The sequence below is a fragment of the Lontra canadensis genome, unplaced genomic scaffold (genome assembly GCF_010015895.1).
Source record: "Lontra canadensis isolate GAN:19392208 unplaced genomic scaffold, GSC_riverotter_1.0 scaffold3, whole genome shotgun sequence".
In the NCBI taxonomy this organism is placed as follows: Eukaryota; Metazoa; Chordata; class Mammalia; order Carnivora; family Mustelidae; genus Lontra; species Lontra canadensis.
Window position 1 is genome coordinate 16,212,832 of NW_022630997.1, and position 26,236 is coordinate 16,239,067.

The following is a 26,236-nucleotide window of genomic DNA, read 5'->3' on the forward strand; positions in this document are numbered from 1 at the left end:
GGCTTCAATCCCCTCTCAGCTCCCAGCACCGGGATGGGGCAGCTGGGAGATTCCTGGAGCAAAGTGGGGCACGTGCCCTGCATGCGAATACGTAAGTGTGGTTTAGGACTAGCTACTTGGCTGGCGTTGGCCAAAGCTGGTGCTGCGGCGCCACCTCGTGGTCTCATGGAGGATAACTGGAAGTTCTGGTCAGGAACCCTTGTGGGTGTCAATTCTGCAACTTAGGAAACTTATGACCTTAGATAAGTTAGCACAGCCTTCCTGCACCTGTTTCTCACTGTTCCTATGAGGGGCTTGGGTCTCTAATAGCAATAAAATTCTGGTCTGTAACAGACATTTATTAAGTGCCTACTAGGCCTAGAATTCTTATTGTCTGCGTGTGTGTACCTCTCATCTTTCCACACACCTTCTTAGGCTTCTCAGTGATCACCCTGCTGCCAGCAGCCCTTTCCCGTCACAGCAGTCCTCTTCCCCCAAATCTTAAAACCCCAGAAGACTTGTTGAAATCTTTAATTTAAAAATGGAGCAAGAGGAAGATTTCTGGATAGAAATATAAATAACTCAGCTCTGGGGATCCTCCTCAGTTCTACCCCCATCCCAGGGCTTGCTTGGCCTTCACATTAAAAATGGAAACATCAAAGCACTAGATTACACCCCACCCACGGCTGACACTTCTTGCCTGTTATAACTTCCTGCCACTTTGGAGCACAGATCCCATGGGAAAAACCATGCAGGGAAGGCCTCCTCATTATTCTCCCAAACCTAAGATCAACTCCTTGGTGCCGTGGCAGAGAGAGAGCCTGGGCCTCCTTTTTCTCCAGCTTTTCACTGGCTCTTGGTCTTGGCTTTGACCTTGGGCACTAGGTAGGTTTGGTGGAAGAAATGGGCAAAGAGGATGAAATAGGTCGTATACAAGACAAGGGACCAGAAGCAGTGTTCCATTGTGGTGTGGCATCCCTGTTCCTGTCTCCAGATGTAAGTTAGGATGCCAACAATTGCTCCCATAAACATCTGTAAGATCTGCAGGCTGGTGATGAGCATAGGTAACCACGTGGGGGACTTCACTTTGGCAGCCCTCAGAGTGTAGTAGATGTACATGATGGCATGCACACCGTAGTTCATGGTCATGAACCAGCCTCCTGCAGACACCTTGTTCTTGTATCCAAAGCTCGTATACACTAGCACTGAGCTGTGGTGGTACCAGTGCACAAAGATGAGTGGTCGCTTACGCAGGATGATGAAGGCTGTGTCTCCTGGGAAATGGAGAGTCATAGCTGGCTTACCACCCAGTGTTGGGACCACCCTCCCTGATGGATATAGGAACACAGGGGGAATTCTCAGGGCATGGAGAAGGGTCTTTGTGGCAAATAATTTAAAGAGGGGCTTGGGTAAGAGGTGTTGTTAGGACCCAAGGGTGGGGAAGGGACTCTCCGTGTAATGGGAGAGGTAGGGGGCCCCTGAGGAAGGATGCAGTTGACTGGGCACCAGAGAGACAAAGCCTTGCCACTCACCAAGTTCAATAACCTTGCTGAGAACAAAGAGACAGGACCAGAATCCGATTATGGGAGTGTTGGCAAGGTTGGAGAAGCACACAGTTTTCTTTAGGTTCCCCCTAAGTACCAGGGTAGCCATATAGCCCCATGTCCTCAGTGCCCCCAGGATACTGAAATGGGACAGAGGAAAAGGGTGTAAGGGTCATCCCCAGACACCAATTCACCCTTCTCCCTTGGCCTGGCAGGTCACTGCCTCAAGCTCCACCATTTACCCCCTTCCGGCAGAATGGGTCACAGCTTCTGAGATCCTGGGGCCAGGATCCAACCAGTAATCTAGAGGAGATGAGGGCTGGGGAAGGACCAGGGAATGCTGGAGGATGAGACTGAAAGTTGAGTTAGGGACTAGGGTTAATGGGATGGGTAGGAACCTGGGAGGGGATGGGGGATGGAATCTGGGAAGGAGGGGCTAGAGAAGTTATTGCAAGGTATTGGGAGAGGGTGTTAGATGCTGAGAGCATTAGAGGTTGGAGGAAATTGTTAAAAGTACAGACTCCATGAGCACAAGTGGATTTATGAGAGAGAGAGCAGAGGTTGCCAGTGTGGGGCCTGGGGAAGAAGGAAAGCAGGGTAATATGGGAGGAGGATGGAAGCTGGGGAAGGAACTGGAGCTGAGGGAATGGGTTAGGGAGAGAGTTAGAGGAAAACTTGGGGCATTGACTCACTTGGGGTTTCCAGAAAGCTTTTAGGGATAGAATGAGGATCTAGGGTCTACAGGATAGTCAGGGAGTGGAGATGGGGGGGGTCTTACCTGAAGATTGCAAGGCCGAGGGACCAAAGGATGAGAGGCCCCTGCAAGTTGAAGCCCTTCCGTGCCTTCATGTAGTTCTGCCCCACAAAGATGAGCAGCAGGTAGACCAGAGCTATGAGGAATGAGGTTGTCCTGGCAGGCAGAAGGCAGAGGGGATGGGCTTATAGGTGGGTCCTGGTTAGAGGAATGCCCACTCATCTCTCAGGGTCAGTGCTCTGGGTTGGAGTCCCAACTCTGCCACTTACCAGCTGCGTGACTTTGGAAAAATAACATTCCCTGACAGTGTTAAGGTATATAAAGTACCTAGCACAGGGCTGGGGCTGTGTACAGGTTTCTGTGATTATTGCTCTCAGGGGAATTGTGAGTGGGTGACAACTACTGGGTCCATGTCTAGAACCAACCCAGGACTCTAGTGTTTAGAAGAATGTGGCAATAGTTTCTGCCTATTTGAGTCATGGCAAATTGTCAGTCCACAAACTGACAAAAGTCAGTCCACAAACACCTCTGAGGAGCTTTAGGGCAAAGTCAAAGAGACTGGGGAAATCCTGAAAGAGGTTCCCAACTGTGTCTCCTTTTCCACAGCGGGGGACAATGGAGCATTTGGGGAACAATGTGATAATTGTGAAGGGCAGAGTGTCCCTGGGCACCAGCACTATGCCCACACACCTGCACACACAGCCACAATGGACAGAGGAGAGTCGTTCTAGAAGGTGGAGAGGAGGAGGAGTTCAGATCAACCCCTTCCTCAGAGATCATGTCTCACTCCCCTCTTTCCCTTCAGTTTCCATCTCCTACTTTCCTCAACCCATTTTCTTCCTTTCTCCCTCCCTTCCATCCTGTCTCTTCCTCTCTCATTCTTTCTTTCTTCCAGATCTAATCTCTGAGATGTCATGCTAACTGCACCTTGGACAACAGGGATATGGAGACAGTACAGGGGAGCCCCACACCTTTGCTCTTTAAGAAAACCGTAACAGGGGTGCCTGGGTGGCCCAGTTGCTTAAGGGTCTGCCTTCAGCTTGGGTCATGATCCCAGAATTCTGGGATCGAGTCCCACATCGGACTCCCTTCATCGAGGAGCCTGCTTCTCCCTCTCCCTCTGCCCCACCCCCTGCTCATGCTGTCTCTCTCTCTCTCGCAGATAAATAAATGAAATCTTAAAAAAAAAAAAAAAAAAAAGGAGGAGGAGAAAAAGAAAAGAAAAGAGGAGAAAAAAAAAGAAAAGAAAATAATCGCAGGCACCCAGTATCTCCTCCCTGACGCCAACCCTCCCTAAATAGCACTTGTTAAGGTCAGGACCCTGGCACTGCCCTTCGCCTTCCCCAGGTCTCACCAGTACTCCTCCAAAAGAGGCCTCATGTCCCAGAACAGCTCGAAGTTGTAAGGCTCCAACATCTGCTCTGTTCCGTCCGAGGCATTCATGGCTGTGACCATTTAGTTCTGCAGATGCCGAGGTCCGGAGCTTGAGAAGCTGGGCTAGAGGTTAAGGTCACCGAGGATGGAGCGAACTTTGGGGCAGGACAAAACGCACGCGGGACCCAAGGAACTCCGCGGCCAGCGAGGAGCGTGATTCAGGCACGTGGGCCACACTCAGACAACTTCCATCGCCGCCGCCACTGCGGTTTATGAAGCTGGATTGCAAAACTGCGGCCCCGGGCGGGAGGGTTGGGGCACCGCGGCCCCTCCCAAGGCCAGGCAGCTATCCAATCTCGACTAAGATACGCCCCTGTCCTGCAACTCGCTCTCTGATTGGTCATCCTCAAGGGCACCTCCCCCAGGGGTTTCTCACAGCCTAACCCAAACGCCTGTGACAGGGTTCCACCATGCCCACTTTCCCATCCTTTTCTCCCACACCTCCATGCCCAACTGCTTGGCTTAGCTCCTATGGCCTTGCTGGTGCCCGGACAGACCAGTCTTCCCCTGGTGCAGCCAACCATACCCTTTGCCTCAGTTCGCTTTAATCCTGACCTACTTGGCAGTGAGGAGACAGTGGAGATGTCCTCAGCTTCTGATGCCTGAGTTCAGTAATTCGGGTGTCAGTTTCCCGCCTCCCTGAGTCCCTGGGGAACCCAGACGCCGGATCAAGATGAATCTCCCCATAGTCCCATCTGCCCTCTTCAGGTCTGTGATTGTAGTGGAAAGGAGATACTTTTAATTTTTTTTTTTTTTTTGAAGATTTTATTTATTGGGGCGCCTGGGTGACTCAGTCTGCCTTCAGCTCAGGTCATGATCCCGGAGTCCTAGGATCAAGTCCCGTATCAGGCTCCCTGCTCAGTGGGAAGCCTGCTTCTCCCTCTCCCATTTCCCCTGCTTGTGTTCCCTCTCTCGCACTTTCTCTCTCTCTCTGCCAAATAAATAATTAATCTTTAAAAGAAAATAAAGATTTTATTTACTTATTTGACAGAGAGAGAGAGAATGAGTGGTGGGGGTGCTATCTAAATGACCTTCAAGTGTATCCCTTTGTCCCTGTACTTCCCCTCTCACGTGGTTGGCTCTCACTACAGCCATTATCTTAGTCACGTTAACTGGTCGCACCACCTCCTTCTCTAATACAGTGCTTCTCTCTCTTCACTGCATTAGAATTGGAAAGGAACTCCCAAACCTGGCTGATTGTGACATTCTTGAGCCCCAATCCCAGAGTTTCAGACCCAGTAGGAGGTCCCAGACCGTATTTTGGAAACCATCATTGCCCTCTCATCTAAAACCTGCAATGGAGGGGCGTCCGGGTGGCTCAGTTGGTTAAGCGTCTGCCTTAGGCTCAGGTCATGATCCCAGGGTCCTGGCCTGGAATAGAGCCCCATGTCCAGCTTCCCTGCTCGCAGGGAGCCTGCTTCTCTCTCTCTCCCTCTGCCCCTTCCCCTGCTCTCCTCATGCTCTCTAATAAATAAATAAAATCTCTAATAAAATAAAATCTAAATTGGATCATGCTGCTTTCCTGCTTCAAACCCTTCAGTGGCTCTCCCCGCCCCCCAAAACATTTTACTCATTTATTTGAGAGGGAGAGAGGAGAGAGAAAAAGAGCACACATGCAAGCCGAAGCTCACACAAGTGGGGGAAGGTAGACCCAAAGGTAGGCACAACCAACTGAACCACGCAGATGCCCCGGTCAGTGGCTCTTGACTGCTTCATGCGTAGGCTGACACTCAGAAGGTGCTGGGTACATATTTGATGGATGAATGAATAAATGGAAGGATGACTACTACAAGAATAATACAGGTGTTGCGAGAGCTGGATTCAAATCCCAGCTTCACTGTTAACTAGTCATGTCGTTTTTGGCAAGTTATCTAACCTCTTTGAGACTCGAATTTTTCATCAGTAAAATATAAACTGTCATACTTGCCTGCTGACCTCACATGGTTGGGGGTCAATATACAAATCACATAACGTCAAGGAAAGGATACTGTGGATTAAACAGTATGGAAATGTCAGGGTGAGTCATTTTGGAAAATTTACAAATGTATATAGTGTAAGTATACTCGGTCCTGAGTTTCTCTTGAACAAAGATATTTTACATTGTCTTTCTCTGTGAAGTTTAAAGGTTTTATTTTTTTTTTTTTTACAGTTCTTTTGGGGAAGGAGTGGCTTTTTTTTTTTTTAAGTTTTTTTTTTTTTATTTGAGAGAGAGCATACAGGAACGGGGCTGGGGGGGGGGGTTGGTGGAGGAGTGGCAGAGGGAAAGGGAGAAGCAGATTCTCCGTTGAGCAGAGAGCCTGTCACTGGACGGGATCCCAGCACTCCAGGATCATGACCTGAGCTGAAGGCAGACACTTAACTGACTGAGCCACCCAGATGCCTCTATTTTTTTTTTTTTTAAGATTTTATTTATTTATTTATTTATTTATTTGAGAGAGATGCATGGAGAGCACAGAGGGAGAGGGAGAAGTAAACTTCCTGCTGAGCAGAGACCCTGCCTCAAGCTTGATCCCAGAACCCTGAGATCATGACCTGAGCTGAAGGCAGACACTTAACCAACTGAGCCACTCAGGTGCCCCACCCCTATTTTTCCTTTTTTAAGATTTATCTATTTATTTGAGAGAGAGAGAGCACACATGTACACACACAGGCATGGGTTGGGGAGAGGCAGAAGGAAAGAGAGAATCTCAATCAGGCTCGTCTCTGAGCACGGAGCTGGACAGAGAGCTCAATCCCAGGACCCTGAGATCACGATCTGAGCTGAAATCAAGAGTCTGATGCTTAACTGACTGAGCCACCCAGGCATCCCTAAAGATTTTATTTTTAAGTAATCTCTACACCTGGTGTGGGACTTGAACTCATAATCCCAAGATCGAGTCATAGGCTCCACTGACTTGAGTCAGCCAGGCGTCCCTTATTATTTCTCAATGAATGCTTGTTTACCCCACTAGTCCTTGAGCTCCATAAACGCAGGGAATATGTCTATTTTGCTCAACATCATTCCCCTAACACTGGGCACATACTAGGTACTCGGATAATATTTGCTACATGACTGATTGGATGGGTGAAATTCTCAGCCTATAAATCTGGGTGACACTCTTTGTTTCCCCAGGATAAACACACACCCCAAGCCTGTCTGGCCTTTTGGCTCTTGGCCTCAGCTTCCTCATCTGGAAAATGGGGATAATATCTACCTCAGAAGAATGTTTATGAGAATCAACGAGATCATATATTTAGTTAAAGAGCATTATACTATGTAAAGTGTTAAGTGAGCACCAAAGAAGGTAAATTTGACAAATTTTAATTTCTTTTTAATAAAGCTGAATTAAATTAACTTGAAAGTCACAATCTGGCGAATGGTTGCACAACAATATGAAATGTACTTAACAATACTGAATTACACAAATTGGTAAATTTTATGTTACCCCATCTTCCTGCCATTTTTTAAAAATTTAAAGGAAAAGTTATAATGGGAACAGTTTTAAGATAAAAAGTTAATGTGCATACTACCTAAAAAGCTTGACCTTTAGTCCTATCTCTGACCCTTGGTAAGTGGCTAAAAACATAGGCTCATCTTATAGACTCCAGTGTCTCCAAATCTACCTGTCATTAGCTTCCAGAAAGATCATCCTAAAAGACACATTATCTCATGCCATTTCTCTTTAAGAACAAAAGAAGTTATCACATTTTAGCTTTAGAAAATTCACAACTCCATTACACAAATACTATATTTTCTGTTTTTCAACCACTTTACCTCTTTCCACATTGTTTTATTTCTCCAGACATCTTCTCACCCTGACAAATCCTTCTCTTTGTTTGGGCTTATCTCTAAAGGCACTTGACCTGCGAAACCTAACCTGCTTAAGAGTCAACTCCTTCCTTCTCCATCTTCCACCCACAGGACTTTGCCCAAGCTGCCTGCTGGTATTGCGCTTCTACAAATGGAGTAAGTTAATTATATATTTTCTACACTACCTGGTTCCCCCACCCTATCCCAATGGTCATTTTTGTTAGGGCACTCATCCTTGAGGGAAGCACACAGCACTTGGCACAAAATCTGTCTGTTGCTTTGAATTGAATAGGCATCCTTGGGAAATACAAACAGTAAACATATATACATATATTTTTTAAAGACTCAACTTCCTTAGTAATTATGGAAATGCAAATTAAAGACTATATGTATAGTGTGGTCCCAATTAACCGCCATTAAACCAAGTAAAAATTAAATAACCAACGCCAGTCAAAGCCCTGGGAAAAGATACATCCGTACCTAGCTAGTGGCTGGGTAAACTGACTTAATCCTTCTAGAAGCACGCTTAGGTAACACTTAGCAAGAACCAACTGGTATGCTTTGGCCCAGTCCCTCTCCTAAAAATTTAAAACCCAACGATATAAGCCAAAAGAAAAAAAAAATCTGTATTTACTGAAACACTTATGTCAGGCAGTGATTAAATTATTAAACACTTAACAGTACAAAACAGTTTACAGCTACCAGAACATGGAGAAATATGAAACCATGTTTGTAAAATAATGTGAAAGAAAACAATATTTAAAACTGTAACTATCCTATTACCTCAGTTACCTCAAAGTGATGATGTTTTAATTTTTAAAAAGATTTTATTTATTTACTTGACAGAGAGAGAGAACAAGCACAAGCAGGGGGAGAGGCAGGCCAGGGAGAGGGAGAAACAGGCTCCCCACTGAGCATGGAGCCAGATGTGGGACTGGATTCCAGGACCCTGGGATCATGACCTGAGCCAAAGGCAGATGCTTAACTAACTGAGCCACCCAGGTGCCCTAGTGATGTTTTCAAAGAGTGAAGTTGGAAAGAAACACTAAAACATGAAATCATTTGATGAGGTGTGTGAGATTATAGGAACAAAATTAGAAGTATTTTAAATTTTCTTTCGTGATATTTTAAAATTGATGTCACGAGATTTTGGAATGCTACACATCCAGGGAAAAATGTTTTTAATAGCTTAGGAAGTGCTGTGGACAGAATGTAAAATTCCATCCTATCTATGTAGGATATGAGACTATGGATAATATGGGCTCAGATTCGTGGAGCAAAATCATAGAAGACTGTAGATAGAATATTTGTAAACTTTCTGTAGAGGAAAAAAAAAATATGGAAGAAAACTATGCTGAAAACAAACACTGGAAGGAAATGCACCAAAATGTTAACAGTTTGTCTGGATGGTGGAATATGAGTGTTTCTAAAATTATTTTTATAATCAATATATGTTCAAAACTAAAAATAGGTGATTGAAATTTTTGGGGTTGAATCTTTCCTTTCCATGTGTTCTGTCCCTAAGTTGGCTTTTCTGCTCCTACTTTCCCCTTCAGATCCTGCATGGTCATGTCAGATCATCTCCTTGCCCCAGTATTTTTACTGTTTGGTTTTGCTTCTATATTTCTTCCTGTGCCTTTGCTGGGTCTTCTTCCCACCTCTTTAATGCTATTGATTTTTAAAGTCCTGTCCCTGTCCCTTACTCTTTCTCATTGTGTACTCTATTTCCTGGTTAATTCCCTTTCATGATCTCACCTGTTACATCTATTTGGCTATCTCCAAACAACTTATCTTCCATCTTGACCTCTGTTCTCTGTTCTTGCTCATATTTCCAACTTCCCACTGTACTTCTCCACCTGGCTAATCTGAGTTACAGACAGCTCACATTCAGGTATAGAAAGCCAGCCCACTTTCTTCCTAGACCTGTTCTTTTTGCTGACCTCCTTATTTCTTCTTTCTTTAAATAAGATTTTATTTATTTATTTTTGATAGAGAGCCAGAGAGCGCAAGTAGGCAGAGCAGCAGGCAGAGGGAGAGGGAGAAGCAGGCTCTCCGCTGAGCAAGGAGCAGGTCATGGGGCTCGATCCTAGGACCCTGTGATCATGACCTGAGCTGAAGGCAGACACTTAATGATTGAGCCACCCAGGTTCCCCCCAACTTCCACATTTTTTTTTTTTTTAAAGATTTTATTTATTTATTTGACAGAAAGAGATCACAAGTAGACAGAAAGGCAGGCAGAGAGAGAGAGAGAGAGAAGGAAGCAGACTCCCTGCTGAACAGAGAGCCCAATGCAGGGCTCAATCCCAGGACCCTGAGATCATGACCAGAGCCGAAGGCAGAGGCTTTAACCCACTGAGCCACCCAGGCACCCCATCCAACTTCCCCATTTCTATTTAAATTCACCACCAGGCTCCCAGGCTCCTAGACAGGACAGGATACATAATTTGTGAGGCCTAATGCCAAATAAAAATATAAGGTCCCTTGTTCAAAAATTATGAAGATTCTCAAGATAGTGACAGCAGAACATGAAACTGAGTGTAAGGCATTTCTAAGTGCAGGGCCCTGTGGGGTTGCACAGGTTACATACCTATGAAGTGAACCCTGTGCCCAGGCTTAACCCTGGGGGCCCATCTCTGATTCCTCTCTCTCCTTTATTTTGGTTTGGTTGACAGGGTATATAATGCATCCACTCACAAAGATGGGAAACAATGTTAGAGGAATAAGTGTGAATAGTGGGGTGAGAGGGAGATAGCTTCAGTTTGGGCGCTATGAATGCAAGGAACACCCAGATCAGAGGATACAATAACCAGTGTCTACAACTGAGGTTGTCAATCTGCCTTCAACACTCAGGGTAGAGGATATCACTGAACTCTTGGCTGTGGATGAAACTGGCCAAGGTGAGGTCAAGCAGGGCCTTTCAAACTGGGGTCCATAGACCATTTATACTGTCATCTCCAGCTTGTTAAAAAGGAAATCTCCTGGGGTGCCAGGGTGACTCAGTTGGTTTACCTTAATCATCTGCCTTCAGCTCAGGTCATGATCCCAGGGTCCTGGGATAGAGCCCACATCAATGGTGCGTGTGGTGGGCCGGGGGGTGGGGGTGACTCCTCAGGGGGAATCTGCTTCTCCCTGTCTCTCTGCCTGCTGCTCACCCTGCTTGTGCATTCTTTCTCTCAAATGAATAAATAAATAAATAAATAAATAAATAAATATCTTTTAAAAAAAACGAAATCTCCTAGTTCACCCCAGCCTTCTGAATTTGAATATATTTGGAGGTAGGTAGGGCTTGGAAATTATAGTTTCAACAAGATTCCTGGGTGATTCTTTTGCTCATTAGAGTTTTGGAACTGTTAATGAGAATCAGAAGATTGAAGAAGCTACAACCCCAGGGGAAATACCAGTGCACGAGGCTTTCATGATTTTTTGACTGAGACACACAAGGAGAAATACACATCATGTTGTAACTCCATACATACACATATATTGGAAACAACATCTTTCATTACATACACATCCTATCCATGTTGTGTCTGATATTTTTATTCCACTATATTTCATTGTTTAAAAATGCCCATCATGGTGTGCCTGGATGGCTCATTCTGTTAAGCATTGGCCTCTTGATCTCAGCTCAGGTCTTGATCTCAGGGTTGTGAGTTCAAGCCCTGTGTTGGGTTCTACACTGCGGGTGGAGACTACTTTTTTAAAAAATGCCCATCATGACCCACTAATAGGCTGCATCTTATAATTTGAAACTCACTGGTTAAGGAGCTACCAGAAGGAGAGGGTGTTGCTAGGAGCCAGGAAAAATAAATCGAAACTCTCTACAGGTTCTTCAGAGTCTAAACTACATTTCAAAGTTTTTGAGAGTCATCTTTGTCATCTGTATCTGAGTCATTTCTTCACTTGTTAACTGTTATTGGATAAATGAATTCATGGAGGCCATGGCTCTACCAAGAGCCCATAGTGACTGTCCAAGCCACCAGCCCAGGTCAGAAGGAGGCTATGCAAGATAGGGCAGCACCACCAGATGTAGGTACTAAAAGGAAGGTTGGAAGTGGCTAGAGAGAAGCCGCCCTGGCTTTGTCTTTGCCATCTGCTCACCAGATGCAAATCTGCTCACCAGATGCTCACCTGCTAAGGATTGTCTCTGTCTTGTGGGCTGCACCTTCTTCTTTTCTCAAGGGCCTCCCTGACCACAGCCTGTCTCACGTCCACCTACTGCTGACATCAACTATCTTAAAAAAAGAAAAGAAAAGAAAGAAAAACATTAAGATAAGTGAAATAAGTCAAATGCAAAAGACTACATATTGTGAGGCCATTTATGTCAAATTCTATTTGAGTCCTTTCTTTTTTTCTTGATAAGTCTGGCTAGAGGTTTATGAATTTTTTAAATATTTTTTTTATTGGGATGCCCAGGTGGCTCAGTCGGTTAAACGTCTGCCTTTGGCTTGGGTCACAATCCCAGGGTACTGGGACTGGGTCCCATGTCCGGCTCCTTGCTCAGTGGGGAGTCTGCTTCTCCCTCTCCCTCTGCTGCTCCCCCCGTTTGTGCTCTCTCTCTCTCTCCCTATCAGATAAATGGATAAAATCTTTTAAAAATTTTTAAATTTAAATTCAATTAATTAGCATATAATGTAGTCTTGGTTTCAGAGGTATAGGTCTGTGATTCATCAGTCTTATATAATACCCAGGGTTCATTACATCACATGACGTCCTTATTGTTCATCAGCCAGTTACTCCATCCTTCCACCCTTCTCCCCTCCAGCAACGCTCAATTTTATTGATTTTTTTTCAAAGAGCCAGCTCCTGGTTTCATCAACCTGTTCTATTGGGTTTGTTTTTTTTTTTTTTTAGTTTCTATATCATTTATTTCTGTTCTAATCTTTATATGGGATTCTAAAAAAAATCCCACAAAATCACAGTGGCAGAAGGCAGGTCAGTGTTTGAATATAGCTAAGTGTTAAGTAAGGGGATTGATTGCAATGGAGCAAAGGGAATTTTTCCTGGTGATGGAAATATTTTATATCTAAGTAAAGAATTGTTAAGAAAGTTGTCTATGGGAAGGTAAAGTGGGTGAATAGGAGAAGTGGTGGGGCTTTTGACATTTTCGGAATTTTTTCTGGGTGTACTAGTTAAGAAATAAATAGCTAAAATAGAGGTATCTGGCTGGCTCACAGGGTTGAGCATGCAACTCTTGATCTTAGGGCCATGAGTTCAAGCTCCACATTGGGTGTAGAGCTTACTTTAATTAAAAAAGAAAAGAAAAGAAAGCTAAAATAAAATAGGTACAAAAATAAACTGAATTTAGGGGTATCTGGGTGGTTCAGGTGGTTGGGCGAATGACTTTTGGTTTTGGCCTGGTCCTGGTTGTGGCATGGACCCCACATCAGAATCTGTGCTCAGGGCAGAGTCAGCTTGGGATTCTTTGCCCCTCCCCCACTTGCACACATTCTCTCTCTCTAAAATAAAGTAAATAAAATCTTTTTTTTTTTTTTTTAAATAAACTGAACTTAGGGGCACTTGGGTGGCTGTCATTAAGTGGCTACCTTCAGCTCAAGTCATGATCCCGGGATCCTGGGATTGAGCCCTGCATCGGGCTCCGGCCCTGCATCGGGCTCCCTGCTCTGCGGGAAGCCTGCTTTTCCCTCTCTCGCTCCCCCTGCTTGTGTTCCCTCTCTTGCTGTGTCTCTCTGTCAAATAAATAAATAAAATCTTTAAAATAAACTGAACTTAGACTCAGAATTTTTTAAAGAGAGAAATATGATCATTTTTAGACTCAAATTTGAAGTGGGTCATACCTGTTATATGAATGAATTGATGTTTTAAAAATACAATTATAACAACAACAACTAACATCTACTGAGTTTTGCCATGTGCCAGGCATGGGCTAAGAATTTAGTAAGAACTTGAGGCATACAGAGATTAAAATGTGTCTAAGATTATACAGTCAGCCAGAAGCTGTGAATTTCTGGAGGCGACTGGATCCTTACAGCAGGGAAGAGACTAAGATGGAGTGGGAAGTGCTTCCTGTGGAAGTAAAGTGGGTGTGATAAGAAAGGAAATTGTACTGGCCCACAAAGGGCCTTGGTGTGAAAACTGAGCCGGAACAACTAGCAGGCCTCAGAGAATAGGTCCAGCGGCTCAAGATCTAGAGGGTCATGTTGTGGGGGTTACACCCCAATCAGAATTCTCTGTGTAGAATCCAAGGGAAATAAGCAAGGCATGCAAGATATTAAGGATATCCAGTATGAGCCAAGAAAACCTGTTCTTGGACGGTTGGTTACCTATCAGGGATGTAGGGCTAACATGTGCCTTTCAGCAGTTGGAAGGGCTGAGATGAGAGGCATGCAGGGAAAAGAGGAAAAATGGGGAAATAGTCGAAGGGGTAGAAGAAATGGAGGGTCCATGATAGAGAAATCGCCCCCAGTTAGTCCTATCCATGGCTTCAGGGACAGAATGGGCTCAGGAGGCCAACTAGTGGATGGAACAGGGTGTTGCTTAATTAACCCTAAGGCCTGAGCATCTCTAGATTGTCTGATTGGGAGGCTGAGCCGCTGCAAGCCAGTGTCTGCACCTTGACATTTCACCCAGCTGATTAGATCTTCTCCTGGGATCATTTCCAAATCTCAATTTCTACTGCTTCCTTGAGAGCTCACTCTTCTGATTCCTCTGTGGAAAACAACATACCTCCTTTGGTTTCTCCCCTGCATATCTGAGAGCTTGGAGAAATGTCAGTTCTGTCCACAAGACAGGGAACTAGTTCATTCAATAGCTAGTTCCACCACCTTAGAACCTGAGTCCATAGCTGGACTATTGCTAGTTGGTATGGGCCTGAATCGTACTTTTTGTTTTTTGTTTTCCTAACTGTGTCATCCTGCCTCCCCAGGACCAGGACCATGTCTGTCACACCATCACAGTCTATCAAAACCTCAAGGTTCTACCGCCAAATACATACGTTACTCTGTCCACTACATCCAAACGGATCTAAGGCATGAAACTAATAACACACTCAAATTGGCTAATTCTAGAGAAGTTTGATAAGGGAACTATTAAACTAATAAACTGGTGTAAAGAAATACAGGTGGCAGCCACTTTACCCTTAGAAGGAAGGAAGGGGAGAAGGGAGCCATTACTAGAATACAGAGACACACAGAACTTTGTGGAGAAGGCTGCCTGGCAAGAGCTATTACCTGTTATCAGATGCCATAGGTGCTCACAGCAACCCTGCAGACTGAGATCTCTTCCCAGTGCTGCACATTGGCCACGTTCAACCAGAAGCCAGAGGGCCTAGGAGCCAGTTAATCAGTCTATATAGGTCAACTTCTAGAGGAGGACAGAGCGAACCTGGAGGGGTAAACAGAACATCATCATCTTTAACCTAGACTCCTGCAGTAACCTTAACCTATTGTCTGATTTCTTCACAGCTGCCAAAGTAATCCTTTTTTATCTAATGTAATTAAATATATGATGAAAGTCACCATTTTAACAATTTTTTTCATTTTAATTAATTTATTTGGCAGAGAGAGAGTGCACAAGAAGGGTGAGTAGCTGGCAGAGGGAGAGGGAAAAGGAGGCTCCTCACTGAGTAGAGACACCGATGTGGGGCTCCATCCCAGGACCCTGAGATCATGACCTAAGCCAAAGGCAAACACTTAACCAACTGAGCCACCCAGGGACCCTTATTATAACTTTATAATAAGTTTAAACTGAGAAGTATTACAAGGTTTTAAGGAGAGGAATTACATCAACATATATATTTATATAACATATAATTTATAATTTCTACATCTATATTATTTATATATAATATATATTTATAATCTTTAAAATCTTATACAGATAGATTTAGATTTTTTCTATATATTATATACATATAGATTTTATTTTTTTTTAAGATTTTATTTATTTATTTGACAGAGATCACAAGTAGAGAGAGAGGCAGGCAGAGAGAGAGGGAGGAAGCAGGCTCCCTGCTGAGCAGAGAGCCCGATGTGGGGCTCAATCCCAGGACCCTGAGATCATGACCTGAGCTGAAGGCAGAGGCTTTAACCCACTGAGCCACCCAGGCACCCGATTTCATTTTATTATTTTGTTATTTTCTTAAAGATTTTATTTACATATTGGGGAAAGAGAGCGAGAGTGAGCAGGGGGGAGGGGTAGAAGGAGAGGGAGAAGCAGACTCTCCACTGAGCAGGGAGCCCTACTCGGACTTAATTCCAGGACCCAGAGATCATGACCTGAGCCAAAGGCAGACACTTACCTGACTGAGCCACCCAGACACCCTAGATTTTAAAGATTATATTTATTTATTTTGAGAGAGAGCATGAGTGGGGGGAGGGACAGAGGCAGAGGGAGAGAAAATCTGAAGCAGATTCCACACTGAGCATGAAGCCCTACCCAGCTTCACACAGCCCTGAGATCATGACCTAAGCTGAAATCAAGAGTGGAATGCTTAACCGACTGAGCCACCTAAGCACCCCATCTTTTGAAATTTTAAATCTTATGCTTGATCCTAGGACCTGAGGATCATGACCTGAGCCAAGGCAGATGCTTAACCATTTGAGCCATCCAGGTGCCCCCATTTTAACTTATTTATTTATTTAATATTTTATTTATTTATTTATTTACTTACTTACTTACTTATCAGAGAGAGAGATAGCACAAGCAGGCAGAGTGGCAGGCAGAGCCAGAGAGAGATGCAGGCTTCCCCCTGAGCAAGGAGTCTGATGTGGGACTCGATCCCAGGACTCGGGGATCATGACCTGAGCCAAAGGCAGCAGCTTAACTGACTGAGCTGCCCAGGCATCCCTTTTTTTTTTTTTTTAACTATTTTAAAGTGTAGGATTCAGTCACATTAATTATTTTCCACAATGTTCTGCAACCATCACTATTATCTATTTCCAAAATTTTTTATAACCCTAAACAGAAACTTCCCACTAACCAATAATTTCACATTTCTCTCATCCTGAAGCCCCTGATAACCTCTCATCTACATTCCATCTCTGTGAATTTGCCTATGTCAGATATTTCTTATAAATGGAGCCATACAATATTTTTCCTTTTATATCTGACTTCTTTCACTTAGCATTATGTTTACAAGGCTTCTGCATGTTACACCATGTATCAGAACTTCATTCCTTTCTATGTCTGATTAATATTCCATTGAATGCATATACCACATTATCCATTCATCTGTTGATGGACACTTTGGTTGTTTCAACCTTTGACTATTGTTAATAATGCTACAATGAACATTAGCATACATGTATTTGAGTCCCTATTTTCAATATTTCTGGGTATATATATAAGAGTAAAACTTCTGGGTCATATAGTAATTCTATGTTTAACTTTTTAAGGAACTCTAATGCACACTTTTAAAAATGATGTAAAATTCACAATGTCTGACTCAAAAAAACCTTAAACATCCACAAAAATAAAAGTAAGAAAATATTATCCATAAACAGGATAAAAATCAATCAAAAGAGTCCAGAGGTGGATCTAGGGCTACAGAGACCCAGGGTCCTGGCAAGAGAGTGGCCCACAAACTGAGAGCAAGGATATAGCCAGCCCGCCAAGGCCAGCTATAAGAAGCAAGGGACTGTCTTGGCTGGGTATCACTGGCCCAGATGTCAAAGAATGGGATGTATTCAAGACCACTCTGAGGCCATTTGCCAGCAAGCACAAGCAGACGATCCAGAAGCATCCTCAAGTTTCAAGTACAGTTCTAGGACACGTGTGCCGCCACTGGTGTGGATCCTCTGACTTCTGAAAAAAGATTTTGGTCTGAGATACTGGGGATATAAATTATCAAAGTGTGCCTAGCCCTTTCATTTCCACTAAAATGGAAGATAGAAAAAAGATCCAAATGAAATTTCTTTGGAGAACTTTGGAGGACCTATAACAATAGGTATTAAAAGGAAGAAGAAATTTTGCCTAGGACATCAGCCAAGACAACCTGATCAGGGTCATTAAGTAACTAAAGCCACTGGCTTCAGCATCACCATTGTGGGTGGCACTTACCTTATCAGTCTGTTCTGAGTTCAAAAGAGATCACACTAGTTGCTGGCAGGGAGAATGGCCACATGAACATCAGTGAGATCAAAGCTAGACTAAGTGAGGCAAGTTCTGGAACATCTGCTGAAGGAAAGGTCAGCCTAGTTGGACCCAGAAGAGGCACACTACTGTCTGCCAGCTGTTTCCACTGACCTCTACTCCCATAAGATTACCACTGATAAGGCCAGAGAAGTCCTCTTCTGAATCTGAGAGTGTAGAAGAGGGCACAGCAGCTGTTAGGGAGGAAAGAGGAGCTACTGGTAAATAAAACCTGAACAACTTTGTTTAAAAGTTGTTTAATTTAAAAGAAAAATATCAACCAATAAAAACAGATCCAGAAGGGTGCCTGGGTGGCTCAGTGGGTTAAAGCCTCTGCCTTCAGCTCAGGTCATGGTCCCGGGATCCTGGAATCAAGCCCCGCCATGGGCTCTCTGCTCAGTGGGGAGCCTGTTTCCCTTCCTCTCTCTCTGCCTGCCTCTCTGCCTACTTGTAATCTGTCTGTCAAATAAATAAATAAATCTTAAAATCTTTTTAAAAAGATCCAGAAATAATGTGATGGAACTAACAAACAAGGGCATAAAAACAGTGATTATAAAAATGCTGTACGGTGACTGGATGGCTCAATCAGTTAAGCATCTGCCTTCAGCTTAGGTTATGATCCCAGGGTCCTGAGATTAAGTCCCACACTGGGTCCCTGCTTAGTGGGGAGTCTGCTTCTCCCTCTTCCTCCACTTCTCCTTCCCCTTCTCTCTCTGCTATGCTCTCTTTCTGTCAAATAAATAAATATAATCTTTTTAAAAATTATCTATAAGTTCAAAAAGGCAGGGGGAAACATGGCCACAAAAATTAGAGAAAATGAAGATATAAGAAAGATCACTGATGAAACGTCTAGATATTTAAAAAATACATTATATGAAATGGAAAATACACTGAATGGGATAAAAGCAGGTGCTGAAGAAAAGATTAGTGATCTGAAGAAATAAAATAGAAACTAACCAGTGAGGAGTCCAAGATGGCAGAGGAGTAGGAGACCTTAATTTATTCTGGTCCCAAGAATTCAGGTAGGTAACGATCAAATCATTCTGAACACCTATGAACTCAACTGGAGGTGGAAGAAAAGAATAGCTACAACTCTGCGAATAGAAAAGCAACCACTTTCTGCAAGGTAGGAGGTGAGGAGAAGTGAATCCAAGGTGATTTATGGGAAGGTAGACTGCAGGGGGTGAGGGGTGGGCAGGGAGCTTCCATCAGCTGGCTGTTGGCAAGTGATAGAGCAGGTGAGCACAAAATCAGAACTCTTAGAAGTCTGGGGCACCTGGGCGGCTCAGTGGGTTAGGCCTCAGCCTTCAGCTCAGGTCATGGTCTCAGGGTCGTGGGATCGAGCCCTGCTTTGGGCTCTCCATTCAGCAGGGAGCCTGCTTCCCCCTCTCTCTCTGCCTGCCTCTCTGACTACTTGTGATCTCTCTCTCTCTCTATGTCAAATAAATAAATAAATAAATAAAATCTTTAAAAAGAAAAGAAAAAAGAACTCTTAGAAGTCGGCTTCAGTGAGGGATGTCACTCAGGTGGCTAACTGGGACAGAGCAGTAGGTGGGACAGTATGGTGTCAGGATCCTCGGGGTCACAGAAAGACTGTGGGTGACTGAGTGCGGCAGAGCTCCCAGGTATCCGAGTGGGAAGCCGGCTGCAATCAGCAAACCAAGGAGTGGGCTCTCCCTCCTTCCTTGAGACCGTTCCTCCTCGCCCAGGAGGAGCAGCACGGGAGCACACTGCAGGAGTCAACTGGGTTTGGAGACTCCCAATGGGGGCTGTGTGCCAGAGATAGAAACGCTTGGTCACAGACCGGGTGAGAACGGAGCACGAGGCCAGAGACCAGGGAGACGGGAGTGACTGGCCGCTTTTCTCCAAGGGCGCACTGAGGAGTGGGGCCCTGAGCTCTCAGCCAGAGTTTGGGAGGCCACCATTTCCATTCCCATCCTCCAGAGCTCTATGGAAAGCCTTCAGGGAAACGAAAGCCAGGAGAGCAAACTGGAGCAGATTACCTAACCTGGCCCCTGGCAAGGGCGGTGCAATCCCTTCTTGGGCACAGACACTTGAGAATCAAGGCAACAGGCCCCTCCCCCAGAAGATCAGCGAGAACGTCCTGCCAAGACCAAGTTTATCAATCAATGAGAACTGTGGAACTCCAGAACTACGGAAATACACCACATAAAATTCATAGCTTTTTCCCCATGATTCTTTAGTCTTTCAGCTTTATTTTTAATTTTTTTCTTTCCTTTCTCAACCAATCTCTTATTTTACCAACTTCTTTTTAAAATCTTTTTTAGGGCACCTGGGTGGCTCAGTTGGTTAAGCAACTGCCTTCGGCTCAGGTCATGATCCTGGAGTTCTGGGATCGAGTCCCGCATGGGGTTCCCTGCTCGGCGGGGAGTCTGCTTCTCTCACTCACCTCTCTCCTCTCATTCTCTCTCTCTCTCTCTCTTTCTCAAATAAATAAATAAAATAATCTTTAAAAAAATAATAAAATAAAATACAATCTTTTTTAATTTTCATTTTTGCAGCTACATTCTATCCCTTCATTGTATTTAATCTTATTTTTGTATATATATTAGCCTTTCTTTCTCTACAATTTTGGGATGTAGTTTCTTCTAACAGACTAAAATACACCCCAAATCTAGTGTATGGTTCTGTTCTAGTTACCTGTCTGCCTGTCTGATCATAACATTTTTTTAAGTCTTTTTAAAATTTCACCTTTACAGTTGCATTCTATCCTTTCAATATATTTATTTTTATATATACATATAGGTTTTTCTTTCTTTATAATTTTTAGATGTAGTTTCTTCTAACAAAGTGACCAAAATACACTCAGGAGATAGTGTATTGCTCTGTTCTGTTTACCTGCCTGTTTATATCCTCTCCTTTTTTTTTGTTTTTTCTTTTTTTTTTCCTCTTTTGTTTTTTTCTTGTCTTTTAATTTCCATGTTTACAGTTACATTCTATCCTTTCATTGTATTTAATTTTATTTTTGTACATATATAAGTTTTCTTTCTTTACAATTTTGGGACATAGTTTTCTAAAAAAAGACCAAAATACACACAGAATCCAGTGTATTGCTCTATTCTGCTCACCTGTCTGATTATATTCTATTTCTTTCTTTTTTCTTTTTTTTCTCCCAGTTTTGGGTCTCTTCTGGTTTGTTTACTGTATATTTCTCTGGGGTCATTGTCGCCAGTTTAGTATTTTGTTCTCTCATTCATCTGTTCTTTCTGAACAGAAGGACAAGATGGAAAAACTCACCTCAAAAAAAGAGAACAAGAGGAAATACTGACTTCTAGGGACCTAATTAGTATTGACATAAGTAAGATGTCAAAACTAGAGTTCAGAATAATGATTATAAAGATACTAGCTGGGCTTGAAAAAGCATAGAAGACACTAGAGAATCCTTTTCTGAAGAAATAAAAGAACTAAAATCTAACCAAGTTGAAATTTAGAAAGACTATTAATGAGATGCAATAAAAAAAGTGGAGGCTCTTGAAAACAGTAGTGATTTAGCAGAGTGGCATTGCTGGGTTTATTTGTTAGGAATTTCATGGTTTTCCACTCGTATTGCTAATTTTCCCAGAAATATTTATAATCTGTTAATGTTTACAGTCTTTTTTGAAATCTACATAGTTTCACCACCGACATTCTGTAAAAAATCAATCAGGAAAGAAAAACTATATGAGTTTGGCCATAGACATTAAAAGATGTAAATAGGGGGTGTCTGGGTGGCTCAGTGGGTTAAAGCCTCTGCTTTTGGCTCAGGTCATGATCCCAGGGTCCTGGGATCGAGCCCCGCATCAGGCTCCCTGTAAAATCTTTTTTTAAAAAAGAAGATGTAAAAAGGGTGCCTGCATGGCTCAGTTGGTTAAGTGACTACCCTTGGCTCAGGACATGATCTTGGAGTCCCAGAATCAAGTCCCGCATCAGACTCCCTGCTCGGTGGGGGTCTGGTTCTCCCTCTGACCTCTCCCCTCTTGTGCTCTTTCTGTATCTCAAATAAATAAAATAAAATAAATCTTTTTAAAAAATTAAAAAAAAATAAAACATGTAAATACTTACTGTTTTCTATGTTTTTATAAAATTTATCTTTTGGGAGTCAGATAAAGTTTTGACTCCATACAAATCCAGATGTGGAACAATATAGCTCCTGTTTGAAAATGAAGAGGTAAAAAACACAATTAATCTGACCTATGAAGCCTACAGATAGTAGATGATTTAACTCAGCTAATATCTGTAAACCACTAACGATGGTGCAAGGTTCAGGCCAGAGGAGAGGAAAGGTGAGTGCAGAGAGATTGAAGAGTATGATAGATGTATGATATAAGATCAGGATGTGATATAAGATATACTAACTTTGGGCACCTGAGTGACTCAGTCATTAAGTGTCTGCCTTTGGCTTAGGTCATGATCCCAGGGTCCTGGGATCGAGCCCCACATTAGGCTCCCTGTTACCAGGCCTGCTTCTCCCTCTCCCACTCCCCCCTGCTTGTGTTCCCTCTCTCGCTGTGTCTCTCTCTGTCAAATAAAAAAATAAAATATTTTAAAAAAAAAAGATATCCTAACTTCAAAATGTAACCCTACTCTTACCTTTCCACTTTCCATCCATGTTCATTTCCCTGTGAAAATAGTCACTGTTCTCAAAAAGTGCCTGGAGAGTGAGCCACATAGTGAGGGATGTCCATGAGGGTATAGATGTGGGAGAGGCATAAAAGGAGAGAAAGGGGTTGGAACAAATACATGGAAATGTAAGCACTCCTTCTGAGGTACAGCAAACCCCCCATTATGACTAGAGGAGTGCAGATAGAAAAGTTATGGGAGAACAGATTAGAAAAAGACCTCATGTACTAAGCTAAATTCAGTAGATAATATGGAAGTCATAGAGGTATTTTGAGTGATTTTGAGTAAGAGAATGACATAATTAAAATAGTGCCTTAGGAAAATTCAGCTTGAGACCAGTTGAGAAACTTGAAATCAAGCAAGAAGGAATGAGAGCATAAATCAGTCATTTAGCAATGGGAAAGAGAAAACATATAGATACAGAGAAAAGAGAATCCACAGTGTATCATATTTTATTGAATGTGGGGGACAAGAGAATAAGAAAGAAGTAAAGTGAAATAAGTCAATCAGAGAAAGAAAATCATTGTATGAGCTCTCTGATATGAAGAATCTGAGAGGCAGGACAGGGGGTTAGGGGAGTATGGAGGGAAAAAATGAAACAAGATGAGACCAGAGAGGGAGACAAACCATAAGAGACTCTTAATCTCAGGATACAAACTGAGGGTTACTGGGGGGGTGGGAGGGGAGTGATAGGGTGGCTGGGTTATGGACACTGGGGAGGGTATGTGCTATGGTGAGTGATGTGAATTGTGTAAGACTGATGATTCACAGACCTGTACCCCTAAAGCAAATAATATGTTATATGTTAAGAGAGAGAGAGAGAAAGAAAAAAAAGAAAAGAAAAGATGGTTAACATTGGAGCAAATATCCACCCTTGCTACAATCACCTGTGGCTGATTGGTCACCTGGTAGGAACATGACTTTGTAATCCTGCCGCTTTAACAGGCATTACAGGTAGGGAATTATATCTAAGAAATGGGAAAACAAGGCACCCAAAACTCTTAAACTCTACTAAAAATTTTTGTGTTAACCCTGTTTAAACTAACAACCACGTACACACTTCAAAACTAGACTGAGATCAAAGCTATTAGGATGTAGATTCTGTAAATCATACTATCATACCTCTCTGTAAATCATATCATACCTCTCCTATACTATACAATACTATGCTATACTATTCTGTGAATAGTGTAGGAATCAAAATATGCCACCCCCAAATATGCCTCTTTGACATAAGGATTACTTTGAACTAATAGCAATTGAGATCCAAGAGATGTGGAAAGAAGCCATCCTGGAGCTTCCCTTCTCTGATGAAAAACAGATACTTCTGAGAAATCCCCTTTCCTGGGGAACTTTTAGAGCATTAAGACAGAAAGTCAGCAGTGAGATGGACCTGTGCAAACAAAACTTATCTCCTTAGGTTCCTCCAATGTATTCACCTGCCACAGTTTGATGCACTTGGAGGCCTAAAACCTGTGTCTTTATCCTTGTTACTTTTCTACAAGTTTATCATTCTTCATGAAGATGCTATATAAGTACAAGTCCTGACCACCTCTTTGAGTTACTCAACACTTAATTTCTCTCATGTGCATGTATGCTATCCAAGCTAATAAATGTGTTCTCCTCTCATTAAAAACAAACAAAACAACAACAACAAAAACTGGAGGAGGCTCTAACTGTAGGATAAATGAGGCAGAAGAGAAAATTAGTGATATAGAAGACCAAATGATGGAAAATAAAGAAGCTGAGAAAAAGAGATAAAGAACTACTGGATCATGAGGGAAGAATTCCAGAGATAAGTAATACCATGAAGCAGAATGATATTGGAATAATTGGGATCCCAGAAGAAAAGGAAAGAGAGAGGGGCAGAAGGTATATTAGAGCAAATTATAGTGGAGAACTTCCATAATCTGGGGAAGAAAATGGGCTTCAAAATCCAGGAGGCACAGAAAACCCCCTCAAAATCACTAAAAATAGGTCAAGAGCCCTATTTCATAACAGTGAAACTTACAAATCTCAGAGACAAAGAGAAAATCTTGAAAGCAGCTCAGGACAAGAGGTCCATAGTAGAAACATCAGATTTCCAGCAGACCTTTCCACAGAGACCTGGCAGGTCAGAAAGGACTGGGATAATATATCCAGGGTGCTAAATGAGAAAAATATACAGCCAAGAATACTTTATCCAGCTAGGATGTCATTCAAAATAGAAGTGATAAAAAGCTTTCAGGACAAACAGAAATGAAAAAAATTTGTGATCACAAAACCAGCCCTATAAAAATATTAAAAGGGATCCTCTAAGCAAAGAGAGAGCCCACAAGTAACATAGACCAGAAAGGAACAGAGAAAATATACAGTAACAGTCACTTTACAGGTAACACAGTAGTGCTAAATTCATATCTTTCAACTCTGAATGGGCTAAATGTCCCAATCAAAAGACACAGGATATCAGACTGGATAAAAAAAAAAAGCAAGATACACTGATATGCTGTCTATAAGAGACTCATTTTAGACTGAAAGTCACCTCCAGATTTAAAGTGAAGGGGTGGAAAACCATTTATCATGCTAATGGACATCAAAAGAAAGCTGGGGTGGCAATCCTTACATCAGATAAATTAGATTTTAAACCAAAGATTGCAGTAAAAGATGAGGAAGGACACTATATCATAATTAAAGGGCCTATCCAACAGGAAGATCTAAAAATTATAAATATTTATCCCCTAACATGGGAGCAGCCAATTATATGAGCCAATTAATAACATAATCAAAGAAACTTATCAAGGGATGCCTGGGTGACTCAGTAGGTTAAGCGTCTGCCTTCAGCTCAGGCAGGGTCCTAGGATTGAGTCCAGCATCATGTTCCTTGCTCACCAAGGAGCCTGCTTCTCCATATGCCTGCTGCTTTCCCTGCTTGCTCTCTCTCTCTCTCTCTCTCTCTCTCTGACAAATAAGCAAATAAAATCTTAAAAAAAAAAAAGAAAGGAAAAAATATCAATAAGGTCCTGGGATAAAGCTCCACATTGGGTTCCTGCTCCACAGGAGGCCTGTTCTCCCTCTCCCACTCTCCCACTTGTGTTCCCTCTCTCACTCTCTCTATCTCTCTCTCAAATAAAATAAAATCTTTAAAAATAATTATAACAATACAATAATAGTAGAGGACTTTAACATCCCTCTCAATTCAGTGAACAGATCAAGTAGAAAATCAACAAGGAAACAAGGGCTTTGAATGACACACTGGACCAGATGGACTTCACGGATATATTCAGAACATTCCATCCTAAAGCCACAGAATACACATTCTTCTCAAATACACATGGAACATTCTCCAGATTAGATTACATACTGGGTCACAAATCAGTTCTCCACTGGTACCAAAAGACTGGGATCATTCCTTGCATATTTTTGGGCCACGATGCTTTGAAACTGGAACTCAATCATAAGAGGAAATTCAGAAAGAACTCAAATACATGGAGACTAAAGGACATCCTACTAAAGAATGAATGGGAAACCAGGAAATTAAAGAAGAATTTTAAAAATTCATGGAAACAAGTGAAAATGAAAGCACAAACTGTTCAAAATCTTTTGGATGCAGCAAAAGCAGTTTTTTTTAAAAAGATTTTATTTATTTATTTGACAGAGAGAGATCACAAGTAGACAGAGAGGCAGGCAGAGAGAGAGAGGGAAGCAAGCTCCCTGCTGAGCAGAGAGTCCGATGCGGGACTCGATCCCAGGACCCTGAGATCATGACCTGAGCTGAAGGCAGCGGCTTACCCACTGAGCCACCCAGGCGCCCCAAAATCAGTTTTAAGAGGGAAGTATATAGGGGAGCCTGGGTGGCTCAGTGGGTTAAAGCCTCTGCCTTCGGCTCAGGTCATGATCCCAGGGTCCTGGGATGGAACCCAACATCAGTCTCTCTGCTCAGCAGGGAGCCTGCTTCCCCCTCTCTCTCTCCCTGCCTCTCTGCCTATTTGTGATCTCTGTCTGTGAAATAAATAAATAAAATATTTTAAAAAAGAGAGAGAGGGA

General features: G+C 42.8%; 1 protein-coding gene and 1 pseudogene across 1 annotated transcript; one reads left to right on the forward strand and one right to left on the reverse strand.

Moving 5' to 3' along the window:
* Positions 1-495: 495 nt before the first annotated feature.
* Positions 496-3,915, reverse strand: ELOVL3 (ELOVL fatty acid elongase 3). The gene is made up of 4 exons (XM_032881585.1): positions 3,632-3,915; positions 2,302-2,433; positions 1,512-1,663; positions 496-1,253 (listed from the first exon to the last, which is right to left on the reverse strand). The coding sequence occupies exons 1-4, from the start codon at positions 3,730-3,732 to the stop codon at positions 826-828; spliced, it is 813 nt and encodes a 270-aa protein (XP_032737476.1). The 5' UTR covers positions 3,733-3,915; the 3' UTR covers positions 496-825.
* A 9,808-nt stretch (positions 3,916-13,723) lies between these two features.
* LOC116879823 lies at positions 13,724-17,758 on the forward strand (annotated as a pseudogene).
* The last annotated feature ends 8,478 nt before the right edge of the window (positions 17,759-26,236 follow it).